Below are 27,357 nucleotides of genomic sequence, written 5' to 3'. Positions count from 1 at the left end.
GGGAACCACTCTGACCTCACCAGGTATAGAGACATAATTAGATAGGGGAAAAAAATGAGGGAGGGTCTATTTCACCATTTCATTACAAGGTCTCATTATTTAAGCTAATCTGCCATTCCACCTGCATCAACAGGCTATATATAAATAAACCAGTAAGATATCTTTCAGTACATTCTTTCTAATTAGACTGAGTCAAAAATTTCATCTTAGTACAGGTTAAGAGAAAATAAACAAATAAAATACTTGGCACTGGATTTAAGGGAGAGCCCTACATATTTTTCCCCAGATGGAAATAGCTTTATTGGATTTTTCTTTTGGTTTATTGATAATATTTAAGAGGATAGTTATCTTAGAGAGATGACTGGTAGTTAATAATCTTTATTTATTTATTTTTAAAATATATTTCTTTATTGATTTCAGAAAGGAAGGAAGAGGGAGAGAGAGATAGAAACATCAATGATGAGAGATAATCATTGATCGGCTGCCTTCTGCATGCCCCCTACTGGGGATCAAGCCCACAACCCGGGCATGTGCCTTTGGCCAGAATAGAACCTGGGACCCTTCAGTCCACAGGCTGATGCTCTATCCACTGAGCCAAACTGGCTAGGGCATTAATAATTTTTAAATAAAATAGTGAGAAATATTTTTATGCTGTACTGATGTGAAGCACACACTAATTCTAGGGGGAGGTGACTTACTTTCCTTTGCAGGATCTATACAAATATTAATAAGAAAAGGCCAAATGGAAACCACATTTCAAGATAGATTGTTATAGAAAGTAAATATTTGGGCAGAAATCACTCCCCTCTCTACTTAAAGAACTACCCATTTAGCTCTCTGACATACGAGGTATGTGGTTTTGGGCAAGTGATTTAACACCTTGATCTTCAGTATTCCTATATTTAACCTGTAAATGGGGATGATACTATTGATTCAGTAGGTTTTTGTTCACATCAGAGTCTATTTGTAAAGCCCCTCGCAACTGTCCAAGGTAAAAGTGAGTGAGTGAGTAATGCCATCTTCTCCACGCTTTCCCTGTCTTCTCGGGCAGAATATATCTTTCTTCATTTATATTCACACAGCAAATCTTGGACCTGTGATTCATCATGCCAGCTTATGATGACTCACTGACTTGTGCCTTCCCTAATCATCTGAGAGTTCTTTGAGTGCAAGGATGGTGTGGCTAATTATTTTCTGTATCCCTGGTGTAAATAAGTGATCAGCAAGTATTGTTGCATCGAGTTATTGATGGTTGTCATCAGAACAGATCCAAAAGGACACGTGCATATATTTTGTTAATAACTTTATAAATGTGCTTCTAGTTTACATCTGTCAGTACATATAACAAAACCGTTTTCTTTTCAAATATTATCCTAGTTACTAAATCAAATGGACCTCCCACATAATTGGTCTGGATTTCCTAACTGTGCTATTACCCTGGAAGCCAAGATATCTTGAAGCAGCCGAGGCTGAGGTTTACGTGAGGCTAAGAACTTCCTGAGGTCTCATGATTGCCAGCCCCAGAATAAAGGCAGGACTAACCGAGGGAAGCTGTGAAGTTCCTGAGGGCCTTCACACCAGACTTTCTGCTGCTGGGCAGATGCAGTGGAGCCTGCTTTCAATAGAATAGCTGCATGGAATAGTTGCCCTTCTAAGGGACAGGCCTGAGCCTGTGGGTTTGGTTGCTACAGCCACTTTACTATACCTGTGCACTTAGGGTTTCCAGAGGGCTCTCTATCCTTGGGAAAGCCATTAGGGGTACTCCACGGGGATCCTCGGGTTTGGGTTTGGAAGGAGATCCTTGTGTTCCTTTAAAGTTATGGACCACACACATTCCCTGCAGGATGAGGGGTAAAAAGATTGGGTCAGACTACAGCCATCAGTGCCTGGCCATCTCTGAGAGTGGCAGGCCGTTCCCTTAGAATGTCATTGCCATAGTGACTTCTTCCTTTGAGCCAGTGGGTAGGTTCCATGGAAAGACCTGGGGTGTGGCCCAGGTTGCCTGCGAGCACATTCTGAGTGCTGAGGAAGCACCTGCTTAATCACCAGATGGCCAGTGAGAACCCATCCACCCACTGAGCCTGGCCTGTGAAATGAGGGCAATGTAATACCTACCTCATAAATCTGTAACGATGAAAAGACACGATGACTATAAAACGCCTGACATTTATTGAGGGCAACTATGTGTCTGGCATTGTCCTGAGAGTTTTACTTACTTCATTTAAGCTTCTCAACAATCTTACAACTTAGAGAAGGAGGCACAGAGAAGCTGGATAACTTGCCCAAGGTCATACAGAGATTTAAACTCCATAGCTCACACCACTATAATATTTTGCCTCTTAACAAGTGCCAAACATAGAGCAAGTACTCATTCACTGTTAGCTAGTCTTGAACTTCTACCTAAAATGATCACCCTTAAATTATGTGACCGCTATATGCTTGAGATTAAATAACTCATTAGTGACGCTTTTATTGCTTCCATTAAGAAACTTTCCCTCTAAATTACTACCTACTCTTCTTTATTTCCCCTTCATACCTCAGTCTGTTTTTACCATCTGGCCTGCTTCTGTTGCCCATGTAGCTTGTCTGTTTCTTCCCACGCTCTTTCTTTCATTGTTCTGCATCTTTGTTTCTATATCCAGTGCTTCTGAATCTTTCCTGTCATTCCTCCAATCCTGCAGAACATTTTCATAAATATTCCCTACCTCCCCCAATCTCTGATTAAACTCCCCCCATTCAGGAAATGGGAGGAGTGGAAGGTGTTGAAGTTGAAGAGACTCTGGAGTTGAAAACACTCAGGTTAGATTCATGGCTTATTGATTGTGTAGCCATTGGGCAAGTTACTTATCTTTGAGCCTCACTTTCCTCCTCTATAAAACGAGGATAAGAATACTGGGAGGGTTGTTCTAGGGGCACATGATTTGGTGCACATAAAGTGTAGGGTATATAGTAATTGCTCAACTAATAATCTCCCCCTCCACCCACCATTCTCATCTTCAAAGGAAACACAAAACAATAATGAACATATGCCACAAGTATGCTCCTCTTCTTAGACTCTCCTCCCTTTTTCTGTCTACTCTCCAAGTTCCTGTTTTGGAATGCTTCCAGTCTTTTCTATAACATCCTCCCCCTTTCATATTCCAGCTTCCTGAGTGTGCCTGTGAGGTTGTGTACATGTGCACATGTAGTTAGTGTGGTCTGTCACCGGCCAAGCAACCCAATAGCAGGGCTGGGTCTTACAAAAAGATCATTTGTGGAAAACAAATTTTGACATTTGCCATCAATTGGGAAGCCAATAATAGGCCACACAGTAGGAAGCAGGGCTATGAGACACTGAGAGAAAACAAGTTTAATGTTAAAGCAGAATCTGTATATGGGGCCTTAGCTAACACAAAGCATTTTATAGATTTCATCCTAGAAAAACCCCATCACATTTTCTGGGGGATAGTCAGCACTGCTCTTTCTTTCTACCTGGGGCTGGCTGGCCCCAGGACTGAAGGACAGCAAAATTGGCTGGCTTTCCTTTTGAGCCATCTCATTTATGCGGTATTAATGTCTCTTTGAAAACTCTATCCTCTCTGAAGTCACCTCTAGTCTTTCCCTCTTCAAAAAAAGCAACCTTAGGAAAATATCCCCTATGAGACATCAGCGCCTCAGAACATCCTCAGCACCACTCTTGCTGCGCCTTCACCCAGAGATTTTGCACTTAAGTCCACCTTCCATTATAGAAGAAAAGCCGAGATTTGTTAAAAATAATTTTGAATTAGAATGGAGTTTCCCAATCAGTGTTCTGAATAAACGTGAGCATTTTCTGTGTGTTATCTTAGCCAGCAAAAACACTGGGAAACTGTTAGTGGTTGGGAGAGGCATGTGTGTATTTTATATATGTTGGGGAGGACAAGGAGGAGTTAGGTCACAGGACTGTGAAATCCTCCTATGTGAGATGCCAGTCTGAATGACTGCAGAATGGGAGGGGACATCCAGACTGTGATGGCTTCAGTCTCAGAGGGGAAGCTGGCTGAATATTGTGAGGGATTCACTTAATGTGCAACATGTGGCTCTCCAGGCCTGGTGAGTGACTGTAAATCCTTTTGGGTCTATTTTAAACCCTTGAGGATTATTAAAAACTCACACCTCTATGGTATGCCCATGCGACAGAATACTATACAGCAAGAAAAACGAATGAATTGTTGATACATGCTACAACATGAATGAATCTCATAATAATCATGCTGGGTGAAAGATGCCAGAAAAATAATGCATACTATATGGTTGCATTTCTATGGAATCCTAGCGAAGACTAATATAGGGTGAAGAAAAGAAGATCAGTGGTAGCTTGGGAATGAGGGGAAGGAGAGGGTGGGAGAGAAGGATGTATCTATATGTCAAAATTGATCAAATTGTACACTTTTTGCGCCATATGTTATAGGCCTATCATACCTCAATAAAATTGTAAAAAAAGACAAAAACAATAAAAATTAACCTCGTCTCTTCCAATCCAACTCAGATTAAGGGATTTCCTAATTGAAGAGGTAGCCAGATCCCCATGTATTTGAGAAACTAAAATATCATCAGAATTATGAAAATATGGAGAAAACTGTATTATTCACAGCTCTTCTCTAGGAAGAGTATAATATGTTGTTGAGAAGCCACTTGCTGCAGAAACAAGATGTCCGAGGGCATGCTCACATAATAACAGAGGCTTTCTAAGAAGTTTGTGGTTAGCTGAGAGGTTTCCTATTTCTGAGTGAGATATGCAAGTGGGCCCGAGCTCAGTTTCCTGGGATGCTGGGGAAGGGGCTGCCTGCTTCCACCAGTGGTCTTTGTTCTCTGTTCTTCCCCCAGTCAACACTTAGCTTCTCCCCACACATCCTGAACAAATATGTTAGAACAATGGCTTGAAGGTATGCAAACACTAGTCTGTCCAGCCCCAGACCCAGCCCCAACCCAATCCCAATCACAGTGTTGAAGAAAGTGGAGCAACCATTCTTCCTGGGCAATCTCCCCTCCCCACCCCCCCCCGCCCCAACCCCAACCCCAGGGGGATATGCAATCACATTTCTGAAGGAAAGGATGCTTTAGAAATCATTCTTGCAACAATAGGATGTGTAATACTTGGAGAATAATTGCAACTCGCAAGGTTCAGCCAGAGAAACCTGGGTTTAGACTGTGACTTCTGGGAATTTGACTCCCCATGGGCAGCCTCTCAGAGGACACGGAAGGGAGAAAGGTAGAAAGAGGGAAGCTGACTTACCAGAAACAGGGCTACTGCAGTGCCTAGGATGAAGCCTGCAATTACATCGGAGCAGTGGTTCCTGTATTCAGAGACCCGGTTGAGGCCCGTCAGGAAGGCCATGCAGAGGGTCCCGAGGCACAGCACTGGCTTGGCCAGTCGGCTGCTCTTTGTCTTGATTGTGCTTGTGATGTACATCTGGAACAGGACAGAGACTGGGGAGTGACCCGGAGGCTCCTCATACAGTGCACACACATGCACACGCACCAACACACGCAAACAGGGGCTGTGCCAAAGCAACCACATCAATCAGGTGAACAGCTCCCCTCAGCTCCGCAGTAGAGTTTAGGTAGAAAACTACTGCAGCAAGAACAATGGATAGATGTCCATTAATCATGGTGTTTTGTATTCTAGGGAACATGTGAACAAAAATTATGTTTGACAGGAAGAATGAGCATGGAATAATGATCAGATTCAGAAGACACAGGTGTATTTTTTTAAAATATATTTTTATTAATTTCAGAGAGGAAGAGAGAGGGAGATAGAAACATCAATGATGAGAGAGAATCATCAGTTGGCTGCCTCTTGCACGCCTCCTACTGGGGATCCAGCCTGCAACCCAGGCATGTGTCCTGACCAGGAATGGAACTCTGACCTCCTGGTTCATAGGTCGATGCTCAACCACTGAACCACACCGTGCAGTTTTCATGTAACAAATTTAAGCACCATTTTGGGTATTAGGAAACCCATGTGAGATTCTCAGATACCAAATAATCCTTCTATGAGAATGAAGTTTATGGAGAAGATCAGGTAGGTGAATGGCTCTACATTTTACCTTTTTGCATCCCCCATACTGCTAGCTGATTCTTCACACTGCTAAGCAATGAATACAAAAGCATTATTGATTAGTTGTTTGACTAAATTAGAACTTCCCAACCAGTGTGTTACACAAATAGATTTCAGTTGTGCTGGAAATTAATTTCCACATTCCTTGGGACAACTGTGATCAGCTCTATCCACTCTAGTGTATTTTTTTTTAAAAGGTGGGTGCACTGATCCCCATTTTTAAAATATATTTTATTGATTTTTTTTTACAGAGAGGAAGGGAGAGGGATAGAGAGTTAGAAACATCAATGAGAGAGAAACATGGATCAGCTGCCTCCTGCACACCTCCTACTGGGGATGTGCCCACAACCAAGGTACATGACCTTGACCGGAATCAAACCTGGGACCCTTCAGTCCGCAGGCCGATGCTCTATCCACTGAGCCAAACTGGTTAGGGCGACTCTAGTGTATTTTAAAATATTAATTAAAAAAATTGTGTCAGGACATACAAAGGACTGGGAAGACTTAAACTAAGTAAAGAGTGATTAAATTTATGACACTTGAAATTTATGAAGCCTAAATATAAGTAGGCTGTTCTTTAATTTTATTTTTCAATTACAGTTGACACTCAATATTATTTTATATTAGTTTCAAGTGTAATATGTAGGCTATTCTTATTTCACTGTGAGGAGCTGAGCCAAGTTCCATAGGCTCAGTTATCAAATGGGTTCCTGGTGGCCTAGTTAGGAAGATGTGTCTCTTTCAAATAAGTAAACACTTTGTTAGATCATCTTTGGTAATAGTTACAAGTAACCAGTAGAGGGCACTATGAATCCATCATTTCAAAAGTGTGAAATGAGTTTGCAACCCTGAAAAATAGTATGCTGATACTCAATTTATATAGTCTGTGGTGTGTTTGTGTGGCCTGAGCACATACAAGTTCCAATGGGTGCATTTTACAATATTACAATGGAAACTGTTAATTTCCTAGGATGATGTTTCAATAGGGTATGAATACAGGGTGATGGGATTCTTTTCATTACATGTAGCAGATACCCTGAAAAACTGTGGTTAGATCAGAGCTACATAAATACAACATGTTATTACCATTCTGAGGCTGTGTAAGCAATGCTATGTAACATTTATACCAGGTATATTTAAGTTTCGTTTTTCTATATTGTTTTTAAATATAACCTTTATAAATCTTTCCTATTAATTTACAAACTAGTAAGAGTATGAGGCCTACAGTTAATTAGTATTCTTCACAGTATGAACTAGTACTTAGGAAATATCTGTTGAGTAATTTCTGAAAGGACTTCACACATAATGGGGACTCAGAAATGTTTGCACAATTAGAATCTTGTATCAGGGTTTATCTGATGATAGTGAGGCATGACTTGAATTGGATTATATCTGAATCCTTGAAAATGTGCTATAGCTGCATCTATTCTGAGTGAGCTGGCTCTGCTTACTTTTTCTCCCCAAAATAAAATTATATCTTACTTGATGAGAGCAGTTTATTACAAGTAACCTATTTAATTTTTATAATGGTATTGCAAAATTAATTTCACATAGCAATGAGTTGAGCCTGATGAAAATATAGAAAATGGTGCAAATGTACATTGCTTCACCCTGGCTGGTGTGGCTCACTTGGCTGGGTGTCATCCCATCCACTGAAAGGATTCCTGGTCAGGGCACATGCCTGGGTTGAATGCTCTCACATCAATGTTTCTCTCTCTCTCTCTCTCTCTCTCTCTCTCTCTCTCTCTCTCTCTCTCAAAATCAAAAGTATTTTAAAAGTACATTGCTTCATATAACTTAAGTTCTAGATAATTTAAGGCAAGTCAATATTTTGAATATGAAAAAATAGGGTGAATGCCTGAGAGGACTTCCTTTGCTTAAAACAAAGAAACCTGGCATAGTTTGTTGGTTTAAAAAGTGAAGAAGCCTCGTTGAGCTATAAGGGATCTGCTTTGTAAACTGAGGCTTCTGTATGATTTATGTTTGTGTTTCCTTACTGTGGGGGTGGAGGGGCAGCTGAGATAACTTTTATCACGTATTCATTAAAGAAAGATCTTAAAGGAATAATTAAGACATTTTGGATAATTGGTGGTTGGTAAATTGGCCCTATGGATGTGATCCTGTAAATGGGACTCCAAGGAAACTTTGTTTTAGAGCGAATATTTAGCTTTTTATTTTAAAGTCTGTCTCTAAAGAGATAGACTAGTAGTCAGCCACTCTTTTTTCCTCCCTGAATGTATGTCATTTAGAGTAACTGCAGGAATTCTCTGCCTGTCAGAGGCAGACTCTCAGGGGAGGGGAGGGGATGGGAACGTGCTCCCGGGGGTGGGGGCATGCTCAGAAGCTCTGGGAAGAATGGGCAGTTTGAAAGGGGTCTTTTCTCTGTCTTCTCCTTCCCTCACCTTTCATTGAGAATCACTAGACCAGTCATCTCCTGAGTATAAAATGCGTAGAAGGAAGGGAAAGGGATATTTTCCACCAATAGTTGCGCTTCCACGCTAACTGCCTATGATATTCAGCCTTTGATCTGATCCCTAACTCTCAGTTCTATGCAAGTGAAGGAACCAAAGTTTTTCCACCTGAAGCTGCCTTTTTGGGATATTGATTTTAAGCTGTTTATTAAGAAACAGGACCTCCCCACTTTTCCTGCCCAGGGGATTCAGACAGAGAAATGCTGCTTTAGCCTAATTTGCATTAAGCATGGTAAACAAGAGGGCTTGGGGCTGGAGCCTATCAGAAAGCTGACCCTGTGTCCCACCGTTTCTGAGTTGCCTAGCAAGGGTTTTCCTGCCAGGTGTGTTCTGCTTTCTCTCAGTTACCTGTGACTGGCCTATCCTCACTCCTGAAATCTAACTTCCTGTTCCCCACCTTTCTCCTTTGTCTAAAATGTCTTACATACCCAAGGCGGCTTCATTGTTTTTGGAATTTTCATGCCCATGAGAACCCCCCATGCACATATATTGAACTTTGATTTTGCCCTTGTTAATCTATCTCTGTTAATTTGATAATTAGCACAGCCAGAATCACTTAGAAGGTGGGAGGGAAAATATTATTTCTTCTAGCCCCCACAGAAGCACAGGCCAGAGAAAGGTGAAATGAGATCATTTCCCGCATGGAAGAAATTAAAGAGTAGAAAAAAAAAGCGCAATACAATAATTTCTTCTTGTATTTTAAGATGAGTTGCACTTTAGGTTTTCTCTGTGATAACAGCAAAAAATGTAGAGAACATTATACCTCAGTGGGGGCACCAAGGCTTGAGTGCTCTGGAGAGGGGGGGAAGTAAGTGTTGGGTTGTGGGATCAGCCATCAGGGTGGCAAAGTGATGGAGAAGTGTCAGGAGGAGCAAGAAAAGTCTTTCCCCGGGTGTGTGCACTGCAGGGCTGGCCATGCCTTTATGGCCCACACCTGCAAATCTGTAGGCAGGTGTGAGGAGTCTGTGCCGTCTGGAACCAACCAAAACTTTGGCAAAGAGTGCTGTTGTGGGCCGTGAGAGAATCCTAGACACAGAGCCAGAAGCCTGGGTGTGTTCTAACTGTGTGTTCTTAGCTATTCTCAGGACCTCAGTTTCTGCATCAGTAAAATGGGGAGATTTGACTAATTGATTATCAACATTCTTTCCAGAACTAATATCCTCTGGCAAGGTGGGGGCAACAGCATGATATCACATAGGAGAAACACTTTGTAACAAGAGTCTAAAAACCACTAGAAGTGACAGTCATGAAAGAATGGGGGTGGGGAGGGCAGAAAGACACACATCCCAGCCGCAGCTCCACTTGGGAGAGACAGCCAGACTCGCATACTCACCGTGGCATATAAGGCGGAGTAAACGCTCAGGGCAGCGTGTTTGGAAGGAAAGGATCTCCGAGCCTTTTCGATCACTTCCAGGTCCCCGGTACAAATGTTCCCATTGTTTATGAACTGGTGGTGGGCTCGGCAGTCCGTACTGGTGTAGTTCGGCTTGCACACCGTCAAGAAGTATGGTGTTAGGTGCCCAGTGACTACTTGTCCAGCATTTACAAAAATGTCAGTAGCAAAAAGCCCAAACGCAAATACCCCTAGAAGAAGATTTAAAAGAATTAGAAATGGTGCCACACACTGCTGACTGGTTTTATCCCCAAGAGGAAACACTGAGTCCAGGACGACCTATTGAAAAGGTCTTCCGCAGAGTCAAATTGTCCCCTCACCTCTAACTTCCCAGGGTGTGGCACCTGCATCTCCATGTAGGCATCTTGCTGTTAGCATTGCATTACTTTGTGTAAGTAAATTAGAAGCAGCATGTTCTACTGGGAAAAACTTCTGAATTACCGAGTCAGAGAGACCTGGGCTCTAGTCCCACCCTTGGTGGCTCATTCACAGAATAAGTTATTTACCGTCTCTGAAACTTGGGACCCTCAGTCACAAAATGATGGGCGGAGTGATGCCTCAGAAAGGAGTTGGAAAGATGAACTAAGGTGTGAAATACCCGTGATGGGGCCCAGCGCTAAGTGGTTACTCAACAGCATTCTTTCTATAGAAAACAGTTTCTCCCTGGCGCTGTTTGGAAATGAACTTCCCCTAGCAGGTGTTATCTATCAGAGTGAAGGAGGCTGGGGAGTTGTCCTTAAAAGAGAGAGAAAAGATCATTCCGGAAACCTTGATTGAATTGGATGTTTCTTTTGATGTTGGGAAGAGAAAGTGAGAAGAAGTAAAGAGGGCTAAAGACAAACATTGTTGACTGTATTAGTTTGCCTGTTGCTGCTGTAACAAATTACCATACACTGAGTGGCTCAGAACAACACAAACGTATCCTCGCGCAGTTCTGAAGGTCAGAAATATAAAATAGGTTTCACCGAGCTAATATCAAAGTGTATTCCTTGCCTTTTCAAGCTTCTAAAAGATGCCTTCATTCCTATCTTGTGACCCCCCCTTTCAGCAACCATATCATTATGTCCTTGGCTTCCACTCCCCTTCTCTGACTCTCCCTTGCTTCCCTCTTATAAGGACCCTTTGATTGTATTGGGCCCACCTGGATAATCCAGGACATGATCCTCATCTCAAGATCCTTAATTTAATCACGCCCCTAAATTCCCTCTTGTCATGTAAGGTACCATGTCCACAGTTTCCAGGGATTAGATGTGGACATTTTGGGAGAGGAGAGCATCGTTCTTCCTACCACACTGCTGTTTGGCTGAGAATCCCGTGGATGGGCTTTATTTCCTGGATTCTCTCTGTTCTCTGGTAAATTCCACAGGATTCACCCTACTAAGCTTAGAAATGATAGGCAGATTTCCTTACAGGAAGCCTCACTGTGAATTCTTCCAAAGCCTAGAGAGTACATGTAGAGATTATCTGTTAAACATATCGAGAGAGGCTGTTCAGAGCCAAGGTGTATACAAGTTGCTTAAAGGAATAAAGCTGACTTTTCAAATGCAGATCAATTATGGGAGAAGTTGGCACGCGTGAGAGGCAGCGTTACCCTGGTGAATGTCAAGGGTCTGCTCTAGTTTCCATTAAAGTTCTACCCAATTTTAACTCTCATATTCAATGTCCTGAACCTGCAAATTGTGCTGATATCAGCACTCGGAAGTTAATCCATTCTAGTAGAATGGAGACAGGTGTGGCTGAAAGCTTCATCCGGTTTCACTGTGATCTGTATTGATTGCTATAATTTTCTTTTTTGTGGCTTTGCCAGGATTTGCATTCTCACAATAAGAACTGGCTCTTTCAATGGCGTCAGCCAGCTCACCCTCGCAGGGTCTGACCTCCCAGAGCAGGCGCTCATTGATCATTCGTGGCAATTTTCACCCCTACATTCTGCAAGTCTGAATGGTTAGAATGGTTATTATTATTATTTTTTCATTTTCAAGCAGGATTCTCCAAGAGCAGGTCTGGGGCTTTTTCGAGGGGGCAGTAAGTCCGTCTAGACATTCTTTTCCAGGAAACGAGGGTAATTTATGCTTTGAAAGGGGAAAAGTGACAGCGTTTTCATCGGGCATTGTATTTGTCAGAAGTGCTTCCAATTAGGGCGGCTTGTTCTTTCTGAGACAGAGGATTCCGAGGCTCCTTGGCTCGCGTCTGCAGTGTCAGCTCTGTGGCCACAGTGACTGTGACAGCCAGTTCTCTCGGCGGTCGCGTGATAACATTGCTGAAAGTTGCTTTCCCCTCTCCTCCGCCTCCCCTGGACTAGGTCTACCTCTCCTGACGGCTTAACAAGCATCTGCTTCCCAAACATTTCATTCGGGTGCATTCGATGTAGCCTCAAAAGGGCACTGCAGCAGCCTGGGCAACACCTACCTGGCACGGGCCACGCCAACAAAGGGCAGTGGGACCTGCAGCGCTGGTGACTCACCGACAATGGCAGATCCCAAGGCGCTTTTGTAAGAAACGCCAGCCATGCCTGGCGCTTAACTCTGAGCTCCTCCTGTGTATTTTACAAGCCTCAGGAGCTAAAAATAGCTGCATTTGTCCTCCGAGTCAGCTGGAACACCACGGATGGTCTATATTGCAAGGTATTATTTGAAGGCATTTTAAAAATGTTTAGGTGCCCCCAAACTGGTGTCTAAAATCCTTTAGGTGAGATCCTATTTTTGAAAATTTAACAGCTACTTTTTTTCATCCCTGTAACCCTTCCTCCTTGTGGGTTCTATTTATCGTAGGGCTCGGCGCCCAGTGGTGCTCCCTGCTTCAGGAGCTGGTTATGTTTCTGAATGGATTTACAGCAGACACAAAAGTCTAAAGCTATGGGCTCCAGCCTTATTGTTGTTGCTTTGTTTCTTTGGAATTGTGAAAAGGCTTGGCTGCGATGACCAAGAGCCATGGTCTGGAGGACCGGACCACTGGGTTTCGAGATCAACTCTAGGATAGGGGAGGGTTTGGCTGAGGATGTCACCCATCCAAGAAGGAGAAAGAACCCTCCTGATCTGGCTGCAGGAGTCAAGGGCCACTCCCACGCCTCCTGCCTCATGATGGTTGTCAAATTCCAGGGAAAGGACAATAACAATCTCCAGAATAATTTTGGGAAATACAGTTGAAGTGAGTCCTGTGCCTCTCAAGGTGTAGCTCAGAAGCCCTGCACACCCCATCAGAGAAGTTTCACATTCAGCATTCACATTCAACAGGGTGCCTGATTAGCATGATGGGAAGATAGGAAAATGCTTTCTCTTTAACACGCCTTATTCAAATGACAAGTTTCCTAATGAAGGTTGCTTATCTGCAGTTACCATGTCCGTCTCATTTTCTTGCAAGGACATACTGAGCTGGAGAGATGTTTGTTTAGGACTGCCATGGATACTAGAAAATAATAATAATAAAAATAAAATAATGGAAGTTAGTACACTGTGTTTAGTATGTACTAGGTGTTCTAAATACCTCAAAGTATTACTGCTCTTAATCCTCACCACAATTCTATGAGGTAGACACTATTATCCTTTCCACATTTCACCAATGAAGAAATTGAGGCATAGAGAGGTCAAATAACATGACCAAGTTCACACAGCTAATAAGTAGCAGAGCTGAGATTATAAAGTATGGCTATAAATCCATACTTTTTTTTTAAAATATATTTTATTGATATTTCACAGAGAGGAAGGGAGAGGGATAGAGAGCTAGAAACATCGATGAGAGAGAAACATCGATCAGCTGCCTCCTGCACACCTCCCACTGGGGATGTGCCCGCAACCAAGGTACATGCCCTTGACCGGAATCGAACCCGGGACCCTTCAGTCCGCAGGCCGACGCTCTATCCACTGAGCCAAACCGGTTTCGGCTGAATCCATACTTTTAATCGTTACCATCTAAGCTTATACTTTAAAAAATATGGGTAGACATCAGGCCATGAAAAAAGTGCTTTAGCTCTGTATGCTTGGTAACACACACACACACACACACACACACACACACACACACACACACACTCACACTGAGAAGATGAGAGGATTTAGAGTATGACCCTGATGAATGTATTGCCTTGAACAACAGAACAAAAATTCCTTGAATTTTTAGCTAGTAATTTTTCACCAAGCATATGACAGAATATCTATATGTAATCACTGAATGAGGCGCTTTTCTCATCCCTTTGGCAATGAATCGGCTTCTTTTATAGTATAATATAAACACCATTGGTGTAAATTGATCTACAGATATCAAATATTATCTTATGCTTCAAAAAGAAGTTTCTGACAGAATTAAATGTATCAGTTCCTTGGATAGTTAATTTCAGGACTCAAGATTCTCTGGTCTCGTTCTTCTCTAGACTTCACAAAAACACCCATGACTGACAGCAGTCTACTTGTCTTGATGACATGCTTTTAATTCTAAGTAGAGGTTTTATTTAAATTAATTAATCTGAAACTCAGTTATTTTATATCACAGGTTTATTATGCAAATCATAGAAATAGTTATAAAAACATTTTGTAAATTGTGAGCTATATATATATGTTATTATTTTTTTTTAATATCTGAGGAAAGTAGATGCCCACAGTATTTTAAATAAGTTGATTATAAAAATAGTTTTGAAACAGAGGAAAGAGACAAGAAGCCTATAATTCTAACAACTTCAAACAACACATTTAATATCATACTCATGATATTAAAAAATATCCTCTATTTGTCATATTATAACAATTCATCATCATAAGTGAAGATGAAGGATAACTACTTAATAAAGATGGTGAGTAATCCACTAGAAACACCCCAAATATTTTTACTAATGAAATAACAAATATACTTCTACTTCCCTGGAGCATAAAATTAAATAATTTTTTAATGACTTAAAAAAAAATCTCAACAAGAGTATCTTCTTTACTTTTCACCTTTAAGGACAGCAGCTCAGTGCTTTCTCTCTCAAATATCATTCAAAGGTGAGATTTCTTCTCCGCACTGAGCAGAGCAACCCAAAACAGCCTCATCACACTTCCTGAGCTTTGAGCAGTGCTGATCCCTGGCTATGCCTTTTAGATCAACTAAGGCTCCCAGCTTCAGCATCCCTCCCCCCTTTACCCTTGATCTCCCCCCACAGGGCCAATCCTGATATGTAGTAGGAAGTACCAAACATCTTTTTAAATAAATATATATGTGTGTATATATATATTTTTTTGAAATATATTTTTATTGATTTCAGAGAGGAAGGGAGAGAGAGAAACATCAATGATGAGAAAGAATCATTGATTGGCTGCCTCTGCACGTCCCCTACTGGGGACTGAGCCCGCAACCCAGGCATGTGCCCTTGACTGAAATTGAACCCAGGACCCTTCAGTCTGCAGGCCAACACTCTATCTACTGAGCCAAACTGGCTAGGGCAAAAAATACATATATTTTTATTGATTTCAGAGAGGAAGGAAGAGGGAGAGAGAAATAGAAACATTAGCGATGAGAATCATTGATTGGCCCTGCAGGCCCCACACTGGTGATTGAGCCCACAACCTGAGCACGTGCCCCACTGGGAACTGAACCGTGACCTCCTGATTCACAGGTCGATGCTCAACCACCGAGCCAGGCCAGGCAGAAGTAACCAACATCTTAGTCTCAGAGTCCGGTGGCGTGGCTACTCATGGAGTCTGGAAGCTGAGGTTCCATTTACTTCCCCTAAGATCCATCTTGGCTTTTCCACCTGATCTATATATCTTTTCTTCAACTCCGGTTCTTGTTGTCGAGTCTAGAAATATCTCCACCTGGGTTGCTCCTGACATTTTTCTTTTAAGGTCCACTCTTGTCTCAGAACTAAAGTTGGGTGCCTGGGCACTGCAAATTATTTTTAGAGCACCCACTAGGCTCAACTTCCTCAATTAGCACATGGAGCTAATCTAGTTCACTGTGCACCTGGTTGGCTGGGATGGTCCTTGTCTTCCTCTGAAGTCACTGCCACCTTTAGACAATTCTCATTGTGAAACAGGTTCGCCCACCCCATTTAAAACTGCATCTCTGCCTCCACAAAATCCTTATTTCCCTTTTCTACTTTATTGTTTCCCCCATAGCACTTTTCCAACAAACACTATAATTTACTTATTTGTTTAATGTCTGGTTTCTCCCACGAGAATATAAATTCAATGAGGAGCAAATCTCTTCCTATTTGGTTCACTAATATGTCTTTAATACCTTAATCAGTGCCTAACGTATAGTACATGCCCAACAAATTATTCATTCAAGGTTGAATGAATATGATCAGTCTCCCAGTTTCTATATGAAGTAAAAAAAAGTAAATGCAAGTAGAAATGGGTTGATTGAATCAAATAAAGTCTCTTTTCAGATAAAGTACATTTTAATGATTTTCAAAACTGAGGATTTTCTAGTTCTTGAAAAGGCTAACATTAGGCTTGTCTCAGGGTATCAATTCTTATAACCATAAAACACTGTGACCTTTGAAACTGCATTTAAAATATTCATGCTTCATTTAGATCACACTTAATTTATGGCAATTAATTAGTGTTACATGAATTAACTGTTTACCATGGCACTTTCTATTCTGCCCAGTGCTACCAACTCCTTAAACCTGACCTAAATGGCAGAAGACTTGCTCGGAATTTAATTAAATTTTTAATAGAAGTAATAATAAAGCAATTATGTGATTCCAAATGAAAAGCCAACAATAAATAGCTTCTGGGTAACAGGCTATTTTAGGTGCTAATAGTCTAATCTTAGCATATTAGGATCCATTTTTTTTCTTTAACTAAAAAAAACAAAAACAAAAACAAAAGAGGTAATTATTCAGGAAGAGAAAGTTAGTTTACTTTTCCTTTTATATGAAACAATCCAAAAACCCTCAGCGAATTCTAATGCTTTTCAATATTAATTTAAAGAGTTACTATTCAATAGTTGATATTTACATAAATATATTTATTCAAGTATATTTGTGTATGAAAAGGATATAACTCAACTTATCTTCATGAATTTTGGGGAAAATGTGACTTTTTTATTTTGTTTTGCTGCTGAAAAAGCAAAATATAGGTGCTTATCTTTTGAGAATTTAAATCTCCGTATTGTTCTTCAATGTCATGCAATACCAAAGGAAATGGTAATAAGGGAAGGGAAGGAGAGTGAAGAAATGAGAAAAGGGAGACATCCAAATATCTGTTGCTAATTTCACTACATTTGTTTTTATAAAGTGTTGGTCAAATTTGTTAGTTCAGTCAATGCCTTTCCTTCCTTCACACATCATGTACATGAAATTTAAGAAATTATGCAATGGTTTAGAAATGGGTAGAAGAGTTTAGTTATGAGAGTTTATACATAATGCCTGGGAGGTGGGACATCTTCTTATAATGATAACCTTGGGAAAAATGTATTGTTGGATTTGTGAATCCAAGGAATTCAATCCTCCCTGTCAAGGTCAACACAATAACATTTATCTACAGGAGGAGGTGGCTTAATTAGAATGTTTTCCCCTTAACTTTCCTATTCTTGTCATTTTCTCATTTAACATTTAATTTGGATCTGTGGAGTGGGGTGCGGGGCTATCTGTTGAAGTCTATGCCACACAGACTAGAGAAGACAAGGAACTGGGGACCTTGTGGTACCACTTTCCGCAATGCTTTGTGCATTGCAGATGATGTTAAAGAACGGGGCCATCTTTCTGAATAGCCTTTATTTTGCCACCCCTCTTTAAAAAAAAAAAAATGTTTAGCTCAGTTTCTTATTTTAAAATTTTACATATTCATGATAAAAAATTGGAAAATACAGGATAACAGAAAGCAAAAAAATAAAAATTATTCACCCATTATCCTACAAGACAAAAGAGGCAATAGTTAACTTTTAGCATATTTCCTTTAATTTTTTTCTGAGATGCAGATACACAAAGACATATACACATACCACATACATACATTTATATAATGTTGTATCCTTTTTATTTTGAAATAATTATAGATTCATAGTGTCTTGACTTTTTTCGCAAACATTGTACCTTGAATATTTCTCCTTTCATTAAAAATTCTTACAAATACCATTTTCTGAGGTTGCAACTTATGGTGGTAGCATTATTTTTAAAAACTGTATTATTAGATATTTCTAATTTATATTATGATAAAGTAATTTTAGTCCATAAAAAGTTATCTATATCTCTGATAATTTCCTTTGGACAGATACTTTAAAGTGGAATGTTGGGTTTAAAATAACAGTTATTTTTAAGACCATTGAAAGACATTGTCAAATCACTATGCAGAAAGGTTTTTCAACTTAACCTCCCCAGAAATCTATTAGAATCCCAAGTTTCTTCTCATCCTTGGTAGCATAAAGCATTCTTTTGTTAAAATAAGTACCATTCCGCTCGAAGGATCAAAAATGTGACTTGGCACTATGACCAGGCTCAGTTTCTGCATTTGGCAAAAGCCTCACAGCACCTGGCTCAAGTGGGTTTGTCTTTACTAAGTTTAGTAGGTTTTACCCATAAGTGTGACTCAGTTCAGCATGCTCTTGTACTCACCTATGAATCTTACGATCCTTCGGAGTAAGGGGTTCAGATAACAGCATTCTCCGGTTAGAATTGTTTTCTCCTGGGCAATCAAAGATTCTCGGGTTGACTTTATGAAATACATGGATACCTCACCAATAAAAATCTGCAAAAGGAATGTGTACGAAATGTCAAATTGGAGAGCTGTCTGATAAAAAAAGACCAGTGGCTTCAAAAACACAAACACAGTGTCTGAGGCTCTAGAATCCTTTTAAAAGGTCTCATGTTGGGGAGGTGGTGAGTTAAGGAATAGTTTGCACTGAACTCGTCGAGAGTATTAGAGAAAGCAATAATTAATAATCTCAGATCCATTTCAGACTACAATATTAAATTCTAAGGTCATAAAACATCAGTTAAAATAAAAAATTGTAATGACCAGGTTTACTCATGCTGGGATTGACTTTTTTAAACTCAGTATGTGAGTTGCAATACTGAGAAATAAATGGAAAAGTGGAAAAGCCAATGTTCCCACCAAGGCACTACATGCCCACAGCACAGTAAGTTATTGCTTTGTGATATGCAGCCCTATCTTTAGTGGCATGATAAAGCCTTATTTGAATGTTTGCCTGAGCTATACTTCTCCTCCTCTGAACTGGCTGACTGTCCCTTCTTATGATTGGCTCTTCTTTCTTGTTATCTTGAACTAATACAGGTGTATTATAATTTAAATCATAATGCCTTTGCATAGATTGTAAGCTCCCTAATGACAGAAACTACATCTTACATTTCTTCCTTATGCTTATAGCTCCCAGCACAGTGTCCTCCCATTTAAAACAAGGAACTAGCATGAGACAAGTTGTCACCAGCTCTGACACTGCCATAATTGAAGACTGAGAACCACTAACAAAGAGCAGAAAATTGATAGTTATCATCATCTATTAAAAACTAGGTGTCAGGCCCTGGCCAGTTTTGCTCAGTGGATAGAGCGTCGGCCTTGCGGACTGAAGGGTCCCAGGTTCGATTCTGGTCAAGGGCATGTACCTTGGTTGCGGGCACATCCCCAGTAGGGGGTGTGCAGGAGGCAGCTGATCGATATTTCTCTCTCACTGATGTTTCTAACTCTCTATCCCTCTCCCTTCCTCTCTGAAATCAATAAAGATATATTTTTTTTAAAAAACTAGATGTCAGGCACGTTATCATAGCATTTTTCATGCTCACAAGATCCCCAGTGCAGGTATTCTTACTCTTGCTGTACTAGTGAAGAACGAAAGTTCAGCAAGAATAAGTAACTGACCCTCTAGAACACACACTGGCACGTGAGATACCCAGGACAGCTGAGTGCCAAAGTCCACACTTCCCACCACTTCACATGCCACTTTTATTTTCCTAATTCATTATTTCAACATTGCCCCAGGAGAATGTGATCGGATAGATGCTCTCCTTTGCTTTATATATCCTGTGGTTTCAGATAAACTCTAGCAATGTTTAAGAATTCCCATGCCTTACATTCCCCTTGTCATTAATATCTGTTTAGATGAATACAAATAACAATATCATGAATGGCACATGGGTGATGGAAATTAAACTATAGAATTTTTAAATTGGAATCATTTATAGATGTTTTCCCTTTCCTTTTACAAGTAAGGAAATTGAAAGTCTCGGGGACTTGGCCACACATAGCCAGGCTGTGTCTGAAGCAGCTCTAGGATGTGGCCTCTAAATAGACACTGTCATCCTGATTGTGCAGCTAAGACCCCTGACGTATATGGGGGTTAGATAATTTGTCCAAGGTCATCATAGCTAGTGAGTCACAAACTCTAACTCTGAAGCCAGGAAAGCTTGGCTCTAGGCTCCAGAGTTCTTCCTCTTAACCACTACACTTACTTACTAGTGATTCAGTAAAAATACCTGTTGAATTTGTGTTTAACAATGAGAACATAGAAAACAAAACAAGTTAAATGCAATATGCCTTCATCACTGAAAAACTCATATGACGCTAAAGTACAAGAAAGAATAATAATAGCAGAAATAGAACTGTAGTGGGAAGTCAATTGGAATAGACAGAAATCAGGGTCAGACAGGCAAACAATGGGCCAGCATGGATCACCTTGGCAGGTGCAGAAATATTCTGTGCCTAACACCCCTTGGAATTAACAACGAGTTAATGAGCTCTGTCATGTAGCTCTGTCATTGCTCCTACAATACATCAATGGCTTCAGGAACCCAGTCCTCCCTCTTTGCCCCCAAGACCTATTGCTGCCAAAATAAGGTGCCAAGGGGCTTTGTTTGTCCCGACTGTTCATGATGGAACTGCATTGCTCTGCTTTATCTTCGTGAACAGATGGGGATAAATTCATGGATGCTTGGATACAGGGAACCATATTTCCTTGAGGGAGTTTTCTCTTATTCCACAGACCAGCTCAGGCATTCTTGTTGTACATGAATCTCTTACCTCGTGTTTCTCCTTTCTAGGTCTTATCACAAATAATTACATAGTATTATTGTTATTCTCTGTTATGGGATGTCATGCCTCTCTTATTCTCTATTGTATCCCACGGGCCTAACCCAGTGGAAGGTACATGGTAGTTAATCAATGTTGAATGAATTAAGCATGTCAGATTAATGAAGGTCTTTTGGAATATAGGTTTAATGAGGAAGATTATAAAAAAAAGAAAAATGATTTCTATTATTTATCTTTCCAGACTCACTGAAAATGTCACTGCTCTTTTCAAAGCCTTGTCAGGCCCCCTCAGGAAAAGGGAGACCCTGTCTTGTCATTGCTCCTACAATACATCATATAGATCTCTATCCTAATATCTAGCCAATTAAATACAATTACTGTTTGTATGTCCCTTTTTATTTGACTCTGATGTCCTTATGGGAAGAACTTTTGCCCTCCCTTGTATGGTGCCTAGAACAGGACCAGTATGTAGTAGACTCAATATTTGTTGAACAAATAAAACATTGAATTTTTAGAGGATCTACTTATGGATAGAACCCTCTGACCTTAATTTCTCTGAAGATGAACACTGCATGAAATTCCCAATATGAACTAGACATTATGCAGTTAGTGGTGTATTGCTTAAGAATAAATAAAAACCAAGGACTAAGGAACACACAGTAAATGATCTTTTTCAAACTAGATTTACTTATATATTCATTTTTTATTCACCAGTTTTGGAGAGGGAATTGTCCTAACATTGGTGACACATCTGTGGGGGTTAGGGGAATGACACAAACAAGCTAATAAATATCTCATGTAATTTCATGAAATGATTAAAATGTAAATTGGGGAAATGCGATGGAGAGTGATAAACATGGGAAAAGTAAGAAAAAAAAGAAAGCATTGCTTGCCACAGCCATTTCAGAAGACGAAAACATTCTTACTGTATAGGAAAGAGCTCTGCAAATTCTGGAAGTTCTGCATTCATGAAAGCTTTCTACTACTCGTGTAAGAGGGCAAACAAGCAGGAAAATGGCTCTGGCTAGTGTGCTAAGTGGTTAGAGTGTTGGCCCGAGCACGGAAGGGTCATGGGTTTAATTCCCAGTCGACTGCATGTATCTAGCTTGTGGTTCGCTCCCCACCCCTGGTCAGGGTGTGTGGTGGGAGGCAACCAGTCCATGTGGCTCTCTCCCATGGATGTTTCTCTCTATTTTTCCCTCCCTCCCTCCCTTCTACTCTCTCTCTCTCTGAAAAGCAATGGAAAAAATATCCTCAGGTGAGGATTAAAAAAAAAAAAAGGCAAGAAGATATGTGAGAAAATCTATATACAGCCTATTCTTGTTAAAAAAGTACATGTACAGCCCTGGCCAGTTTGGCTCAGTGGATAGAGCGTCAGCCTGTGGACTGAAGGGTCCAGGGTTTGATTCCAGTCAAGGGCATATGCCAGGGTTGCGGGCTTGATCCCCAGTGGAGGGCGTGCAGGATACAGCCAATCAATGATTCTCTCTCATCATTGATGTTTCTATCTCTCTCTCCCTTCCTCTCTGAAATCAATCAATCAATATATATATTTAAAGTACATAAAAAATTGAAACAAAATCACTTCAAGGTATAGCAGACCAAATAGAACTTAGGCAAAAGGGTATGGAGTTCAAATAAATCCATAAGTGAACTGTCTCAAGACTCTCATGTCAAAGTGATTAGCAGCACACAAAAAAATATTATCAATAGCCAACAGTATTCAAATCACAATTGAGGTATGAAGCATAAAAAAAAATCAGAGCAAGGATATCTATACTAATCTATATATTTAGTTATTGACCTAAAGCCTAGAATATATTAAGTGATAATGAATGTTTACAAAAGGAAGGAAGGAAGAAAGGAAGGAAGGGAGGAAGGGGGGGGTCATCTTACATTTTTTAGGAAGCTCTTCCTAGTTTTTAGTTAGGACTGATGGGAAACAATCTAGCTCTCGATCCCAGTGAGTGGGCTTCGTGGATGTTCATTTTCCTGACCACACATAGGGTGCTATTTCTCCATCCACTGGATCCTATAGTTTCATATAGGGCCTGATTCTGCTTGGCGAAAGGAGAGGGAGGATTCTGCTTGGTCAGGGGAAGGGGTCTCCTTTGCTGCCAGGCCTCCAGCCCACGTTGGATGCCTTTAGCACATTGTGTCAGATTTATGACTCTGATTTTGGCAATGGCTGGGTTCCTCCATCTGTATCTTTGCCACACACACTCTGCCTCTATCTACCACTCTGTTCAGAGAGCAGCTGGGGCATGTGGGATGCACCATGTGTTCCATCCTGGCTGCCCTATTATGGCCTTTCTCATTGTTAGCTGACAAACATCATATCACTCATGGCAAATGAGAACACCCTCTGGTGAGAAATCATCAAGGCCAAACTCTAGATCTGGCAATGAATGAACTGCAAATGGATTCCATTAGTACATTTCTCACCCCCCAGCTATACCTGCGTTAATCCCAAGGGACAAAAGACATTTCGATAACAGTAAATATACTTTAAGTAATGAGGATAACTATTCTATCTTGATAAAGTTGTCTTTAAAATATGGAAACCCAAATGGCAAGTAAATAAACAAATAACCCTAGAATGTAGTATATTACTTTGGTGTGCTATCTTTTTGACTTCATTTCTTCACAATGTTTTGTAGGAGATCTGGTGAGTGATTAATAAGTGATATAAATGTAAAATATTTAGGGAACAGTTTTTAGATTTCAAAATATAAACAGTCTACAGAAAAAAATACACACTGTAAGATGTATTATAATTTTATACTGTAAGGGGGATTCACTGCATGTTGTATGTAGTTGTCATTAAAAAGGGCATCTAGAATTATTGGAATATATGGTTTAGGTGCACACACATGCTAGGTGTAGCTCTGATCATTAGCAAGGTCCAAGTCACTGCTGTTTTTTGACTGTGGGCTGTGAAGTTGAAATTACAGCTCTATTCCTTCTTGATGTGTGACTTTGGGGAAGTAACTGATTCTTTTTAAGCCTCACTTTTCCCCTTCTCTTCATGATTTTGAACATGAGGGTAATAACTGTATTAGAAAATTGTTGAGAGTGTTAAAAAATGTATGTCAAAGCACCTCTAGGTGCTCAAAGCATGATTGTTGCCTTTGCTTCCTGGTCTATCTAGGTAAGCATGCCTGTTGGAATTGGTTTTAAAAAATCATGTCCCTAGTCCTAGAGCCAGAGCCATGGTGTGACTCCAGCTCTGCATTGCCCCAGTCAGGTGTTTGACCTTGGACCAGTCACTTGACCTCTCTGAGCCTCAGTTTCTGATCTGTCAATCCGTCAGGTTCTTATCTGTTGGGTTAGAAGACCACGAAGGTTCCTTTGCAGCTCCAACATCTCTGCTTTATGATAGCAGCTGACAAGAGAGGCTGATTAAGGGAAACTGAAATCACACCACAGGCTTCAATTTCAGCCCCGTTGGTTAAGCTGTCCAGGCCCAGGGTGGAACCTTATATTCAGTTACTGACCTAATGCCTCGAACATGTTAGTGATAATGAATGTTCTCTTCCCTGGAAGCAAAGTGGACGCAGCCTACTCCTGAGTCCTCACACTCCTGATGTCCGGATGCCCCGTCACTGGGTTCCCGAAGGACAGCAGAGCCTGGCAGCCCCCTCTTTGGGTTTTGCACTGAGGAAGAGGAGAGGGTTCTTTCCACAGGTGCCAATATTAGTGTCTAAGTGGCTTCAGAGCTTTCAGTTCCGGGGATTTTTATTTATAAATGTTTTTGTTAATCCTCACCTGAGGATATTTTTCCATTGATTTTTAGAGAGACTAAAAGGGAGGGGGTGAGACAGAAAGAGAAACATTGATTTGAGAGAGACACATCAGTTGGTTGCCTCACCCACACACCCCGACCAAGGCCAGGGTGCAACCGCGGTACGTGCCTTTGACCGGAATTGAACCCGGGACCCTTTAGTGCCTGGGCTGATGCTCTATCCTCGGAGCCAAACCGGCTGGGCAGTCCCAGGGATTTTTAGAAGCTTCCAATAAGTTCTCTGAGAAGCTTCCATAGGCGTGAGCATTTCCAAGACAGACAGACATGGTTTTTGCTGTAGGTTTTGTTTAAAAGTGACACAGGAGATTTTTATACACGTAGACTATGCAGCCAGTCCTGCCTGCCAACATCTTCATACTCCGTTTAAATCTTTCCTCATGGGTGCCACTGGCCAGCCAGGTCTGCCGAGAGGGGCTGGTCCTCTCGCTGCTCAGTTTTGGTTGTTTTAAGAGCTCTTGACTTCTGCTTCATCACACCTAAGTATAAATAAAGGAATTCAGCTCTAGGCACTTATGTCTTTCAAAGCTCAAGGCTTTCAATAAAATCAAGGTCATTGGGATGATGATGGCATTTTGAAAACCGTTCAGCAACTGAGATAATAAGTGTTTCATCGATTACAGCCTCCCTGCTGGTCTTAATCCAGGGGCTGCATCTACCCATTCAGAAGGCTGCCTTAAATTCACACTGGTTATAAATGTAGCACCAAGGTGATACCCTACATTTCCAAAGCATAGTCATCTCTTATGCCTTTTTTCTGACAGTGGATACAAGAGAAATGGGAATTTAAAACGAGTTAGTTAAAATACTGCTCTCAATAAAAAGTAAAATGCGTTGTGATCACCAAGGAAATTGATCCTCATGTCTTTTAGGCAAACAATAGTCTTTTAAAGACATGAATGATCAAAGCTCCTTAACACAGTCACTAGTCACTGACCATTAGAAGGGGTATCTCGAAGGTGGTAAGCAAATCTGTCTGTGGAACAATGTCAGGGCAGAAAACAATCTGTAAAGGAATTGAGAGCACTCACGGACCGAATATAGGGAAATTAATTTTCTTTATATATTTTTTAAATTAAATCTTTATTGTTGAAGTATTACACATCTCCTCTTTTTACCCCCATTGACCCCTTCCAGCCGGCCCCATCCACCACCCCAGGCTTTCACCACCCTATTGTCTGTGTCCATGTGTTAAAAATTCACGTAAATCTTTCCCAGAAAAAAATTGTAAATTGTACATTAGCAACAAAGAAAATAGGTTCATGGTAAACAACAACAACAACAACAACAAACAACAAAAGTCCTGTGGTAATGTACAAAAGGAAAAAAGATGTGAATTATGAGGCCTTAAAGGGACTTTCAACAGATGAGATGCTCAGAGCCTGGAAGGGGCGGATGATGAGGCAGGACAAGGTCCTACAATGGCCCCTTGCTTCAGCAGCTGTGCGCTCAGCAGCCCTCACACAGACTTGCATTTACTGAGCCCACTCTGTGATCCACAGTGTGCTTGGGGCTTTCCTATTCACTGTGAGAGCTTACAGCCCCGACACCCCCTAAGTGAAGATTCACAACTTCCTCCACATTGAGCCTTTCTATCAAACTGTGCTTGTCCCTTCCTTCCCTGGGAAATTTTAGCCAAGCTTGTGCGTGCGTGCACACTTGCATGCAAATGGCGGGCTGCCCCAGTTCTCTCAGCTGGGCATCAAATGCTCTGCAGCTTCAATGCTAACTACTCCCCTGTTAGTTTGTTGTGAGGCCAGGAAAAGGGTTTAAGAGCCATTTTCTCATGCCCTGTGGCACTGGAGCAGAGATCAAACAAAGGTAAATCAGATTCTCTGCCCAGTTAAATCCTCTTATCTAAACGGCTCTCTGCCTTGGACTAGGAGTGGCTGAGTTTATTGAGGAGGCCTGAGGCAGTAGTCAGCCAGGTTTTTCAAGTTAGTCAGAGTGTGCCCTGTAGATTTCTTGGAAGCGTGGGCCACCACTTTCAGATAAACGGTCTGGACACAATAAATCCTCCAAGTTCTAACCTTTCCTGAAGGTCTGGGACAGCAGGGCCTGTCCCTGTGCAGTTTCTCCCACGTGACCTTGCCTCAACACGATGCTGATCTTTTCTGACAAAGCACCAAGGAGAAATAGGAAATGACAGGTCAAACACACGTTGTCTTTCCCCCTGTATCTTTCTTGTGTGTCCCTGCAGTTTAAATGGGGCTGTTAATGTGTGTCCATAGAGACACAGTGCAGCGTAGGGTGCTAGGTTTTCCTATGGCTAATGTGCTTGAGAATGCAGAGAAAACCAAGGGCTGGTCTAGTTTGAGCTAGTTTTTTGAACATTGCCATTAGTTAGTGCCACACGAATGAGTTACCCCAGAGGACCCCTGCCTTCTTTTGACTCTAGGGAAAATAGGATATGCGTTTAAGGAGGAATAAAAAAATAAAGAGAATATAACCAAAAAGCTATAGTTCCATGAGTCACCTGACCAGGTACAGGGTTGTAAAATTAAACTCCAGAAAGAAAGTTTAGACCTGGGGATCGAGAATCTGACATTTGGAGCCTATCAATCAAAATGTTCTTTTTTTCTAGCTCTCATGAAATATTAGAACTGGAGAGATCTTGGAGATCATTTAGCCCAACCCCTCCTCTTATTTACAGA

At 41.0% G+C, this 27,357-nt stretch overlaps 1 protein-coding gene across 5 annotated transcripts in view; it reads right to left on the bottom strand.

Moving 5' to 3' along the window:
• The window catches only part of PLPPR1 (phospholipid phosphatase related 1), a 199,661-nt gene that overhangs the window by 5,709 nt on the left and 166,595 nt on the right, over positions 1-27,357 (bottom strand). For 4 of the 5 annotated variants that reach the window (XM_080667331.1, XM_080667332.1, XM_080667335.1 and 1 more), the window contains 4 exons: positions 18,474-18,606; positions 9,884-10,134; positions 5,255-5,431; positions 1,706-1,837 (listed from right to left, as the gene is read on the bottom strand). In XM_080667331.1, the coding sequence (XP_080523457.1) occupies positions 1,706-1,837; positions 5,255-5,431; positions 9,884-10,134; positions 18,474-18,606 (693 nt within the window). The remainder of the gene's footprint in view (positions 1-1,705; positions 1,838-5,254; positions 5,432-9,883; positions 10,135-18,473; positions 18,607-27,357) is intronic. The other variant, XM_080667334.1, reaches the window with a different exon arrangement.

Source organism: Plecotus auritus (assembly GCF_963455305.1).
Source record: "Plecotus auritus genome assembly, chromosome: 5".
Lineage (NCBI taxonomy): Eukaryota > Metazoa > Chordata > Mammalia > Chiroptera > Vespertilionidae > Plecotus > Plecotus auritus.
This window is presented reverse-complemented; position numbering and strand designations above follow the sequence as displayed.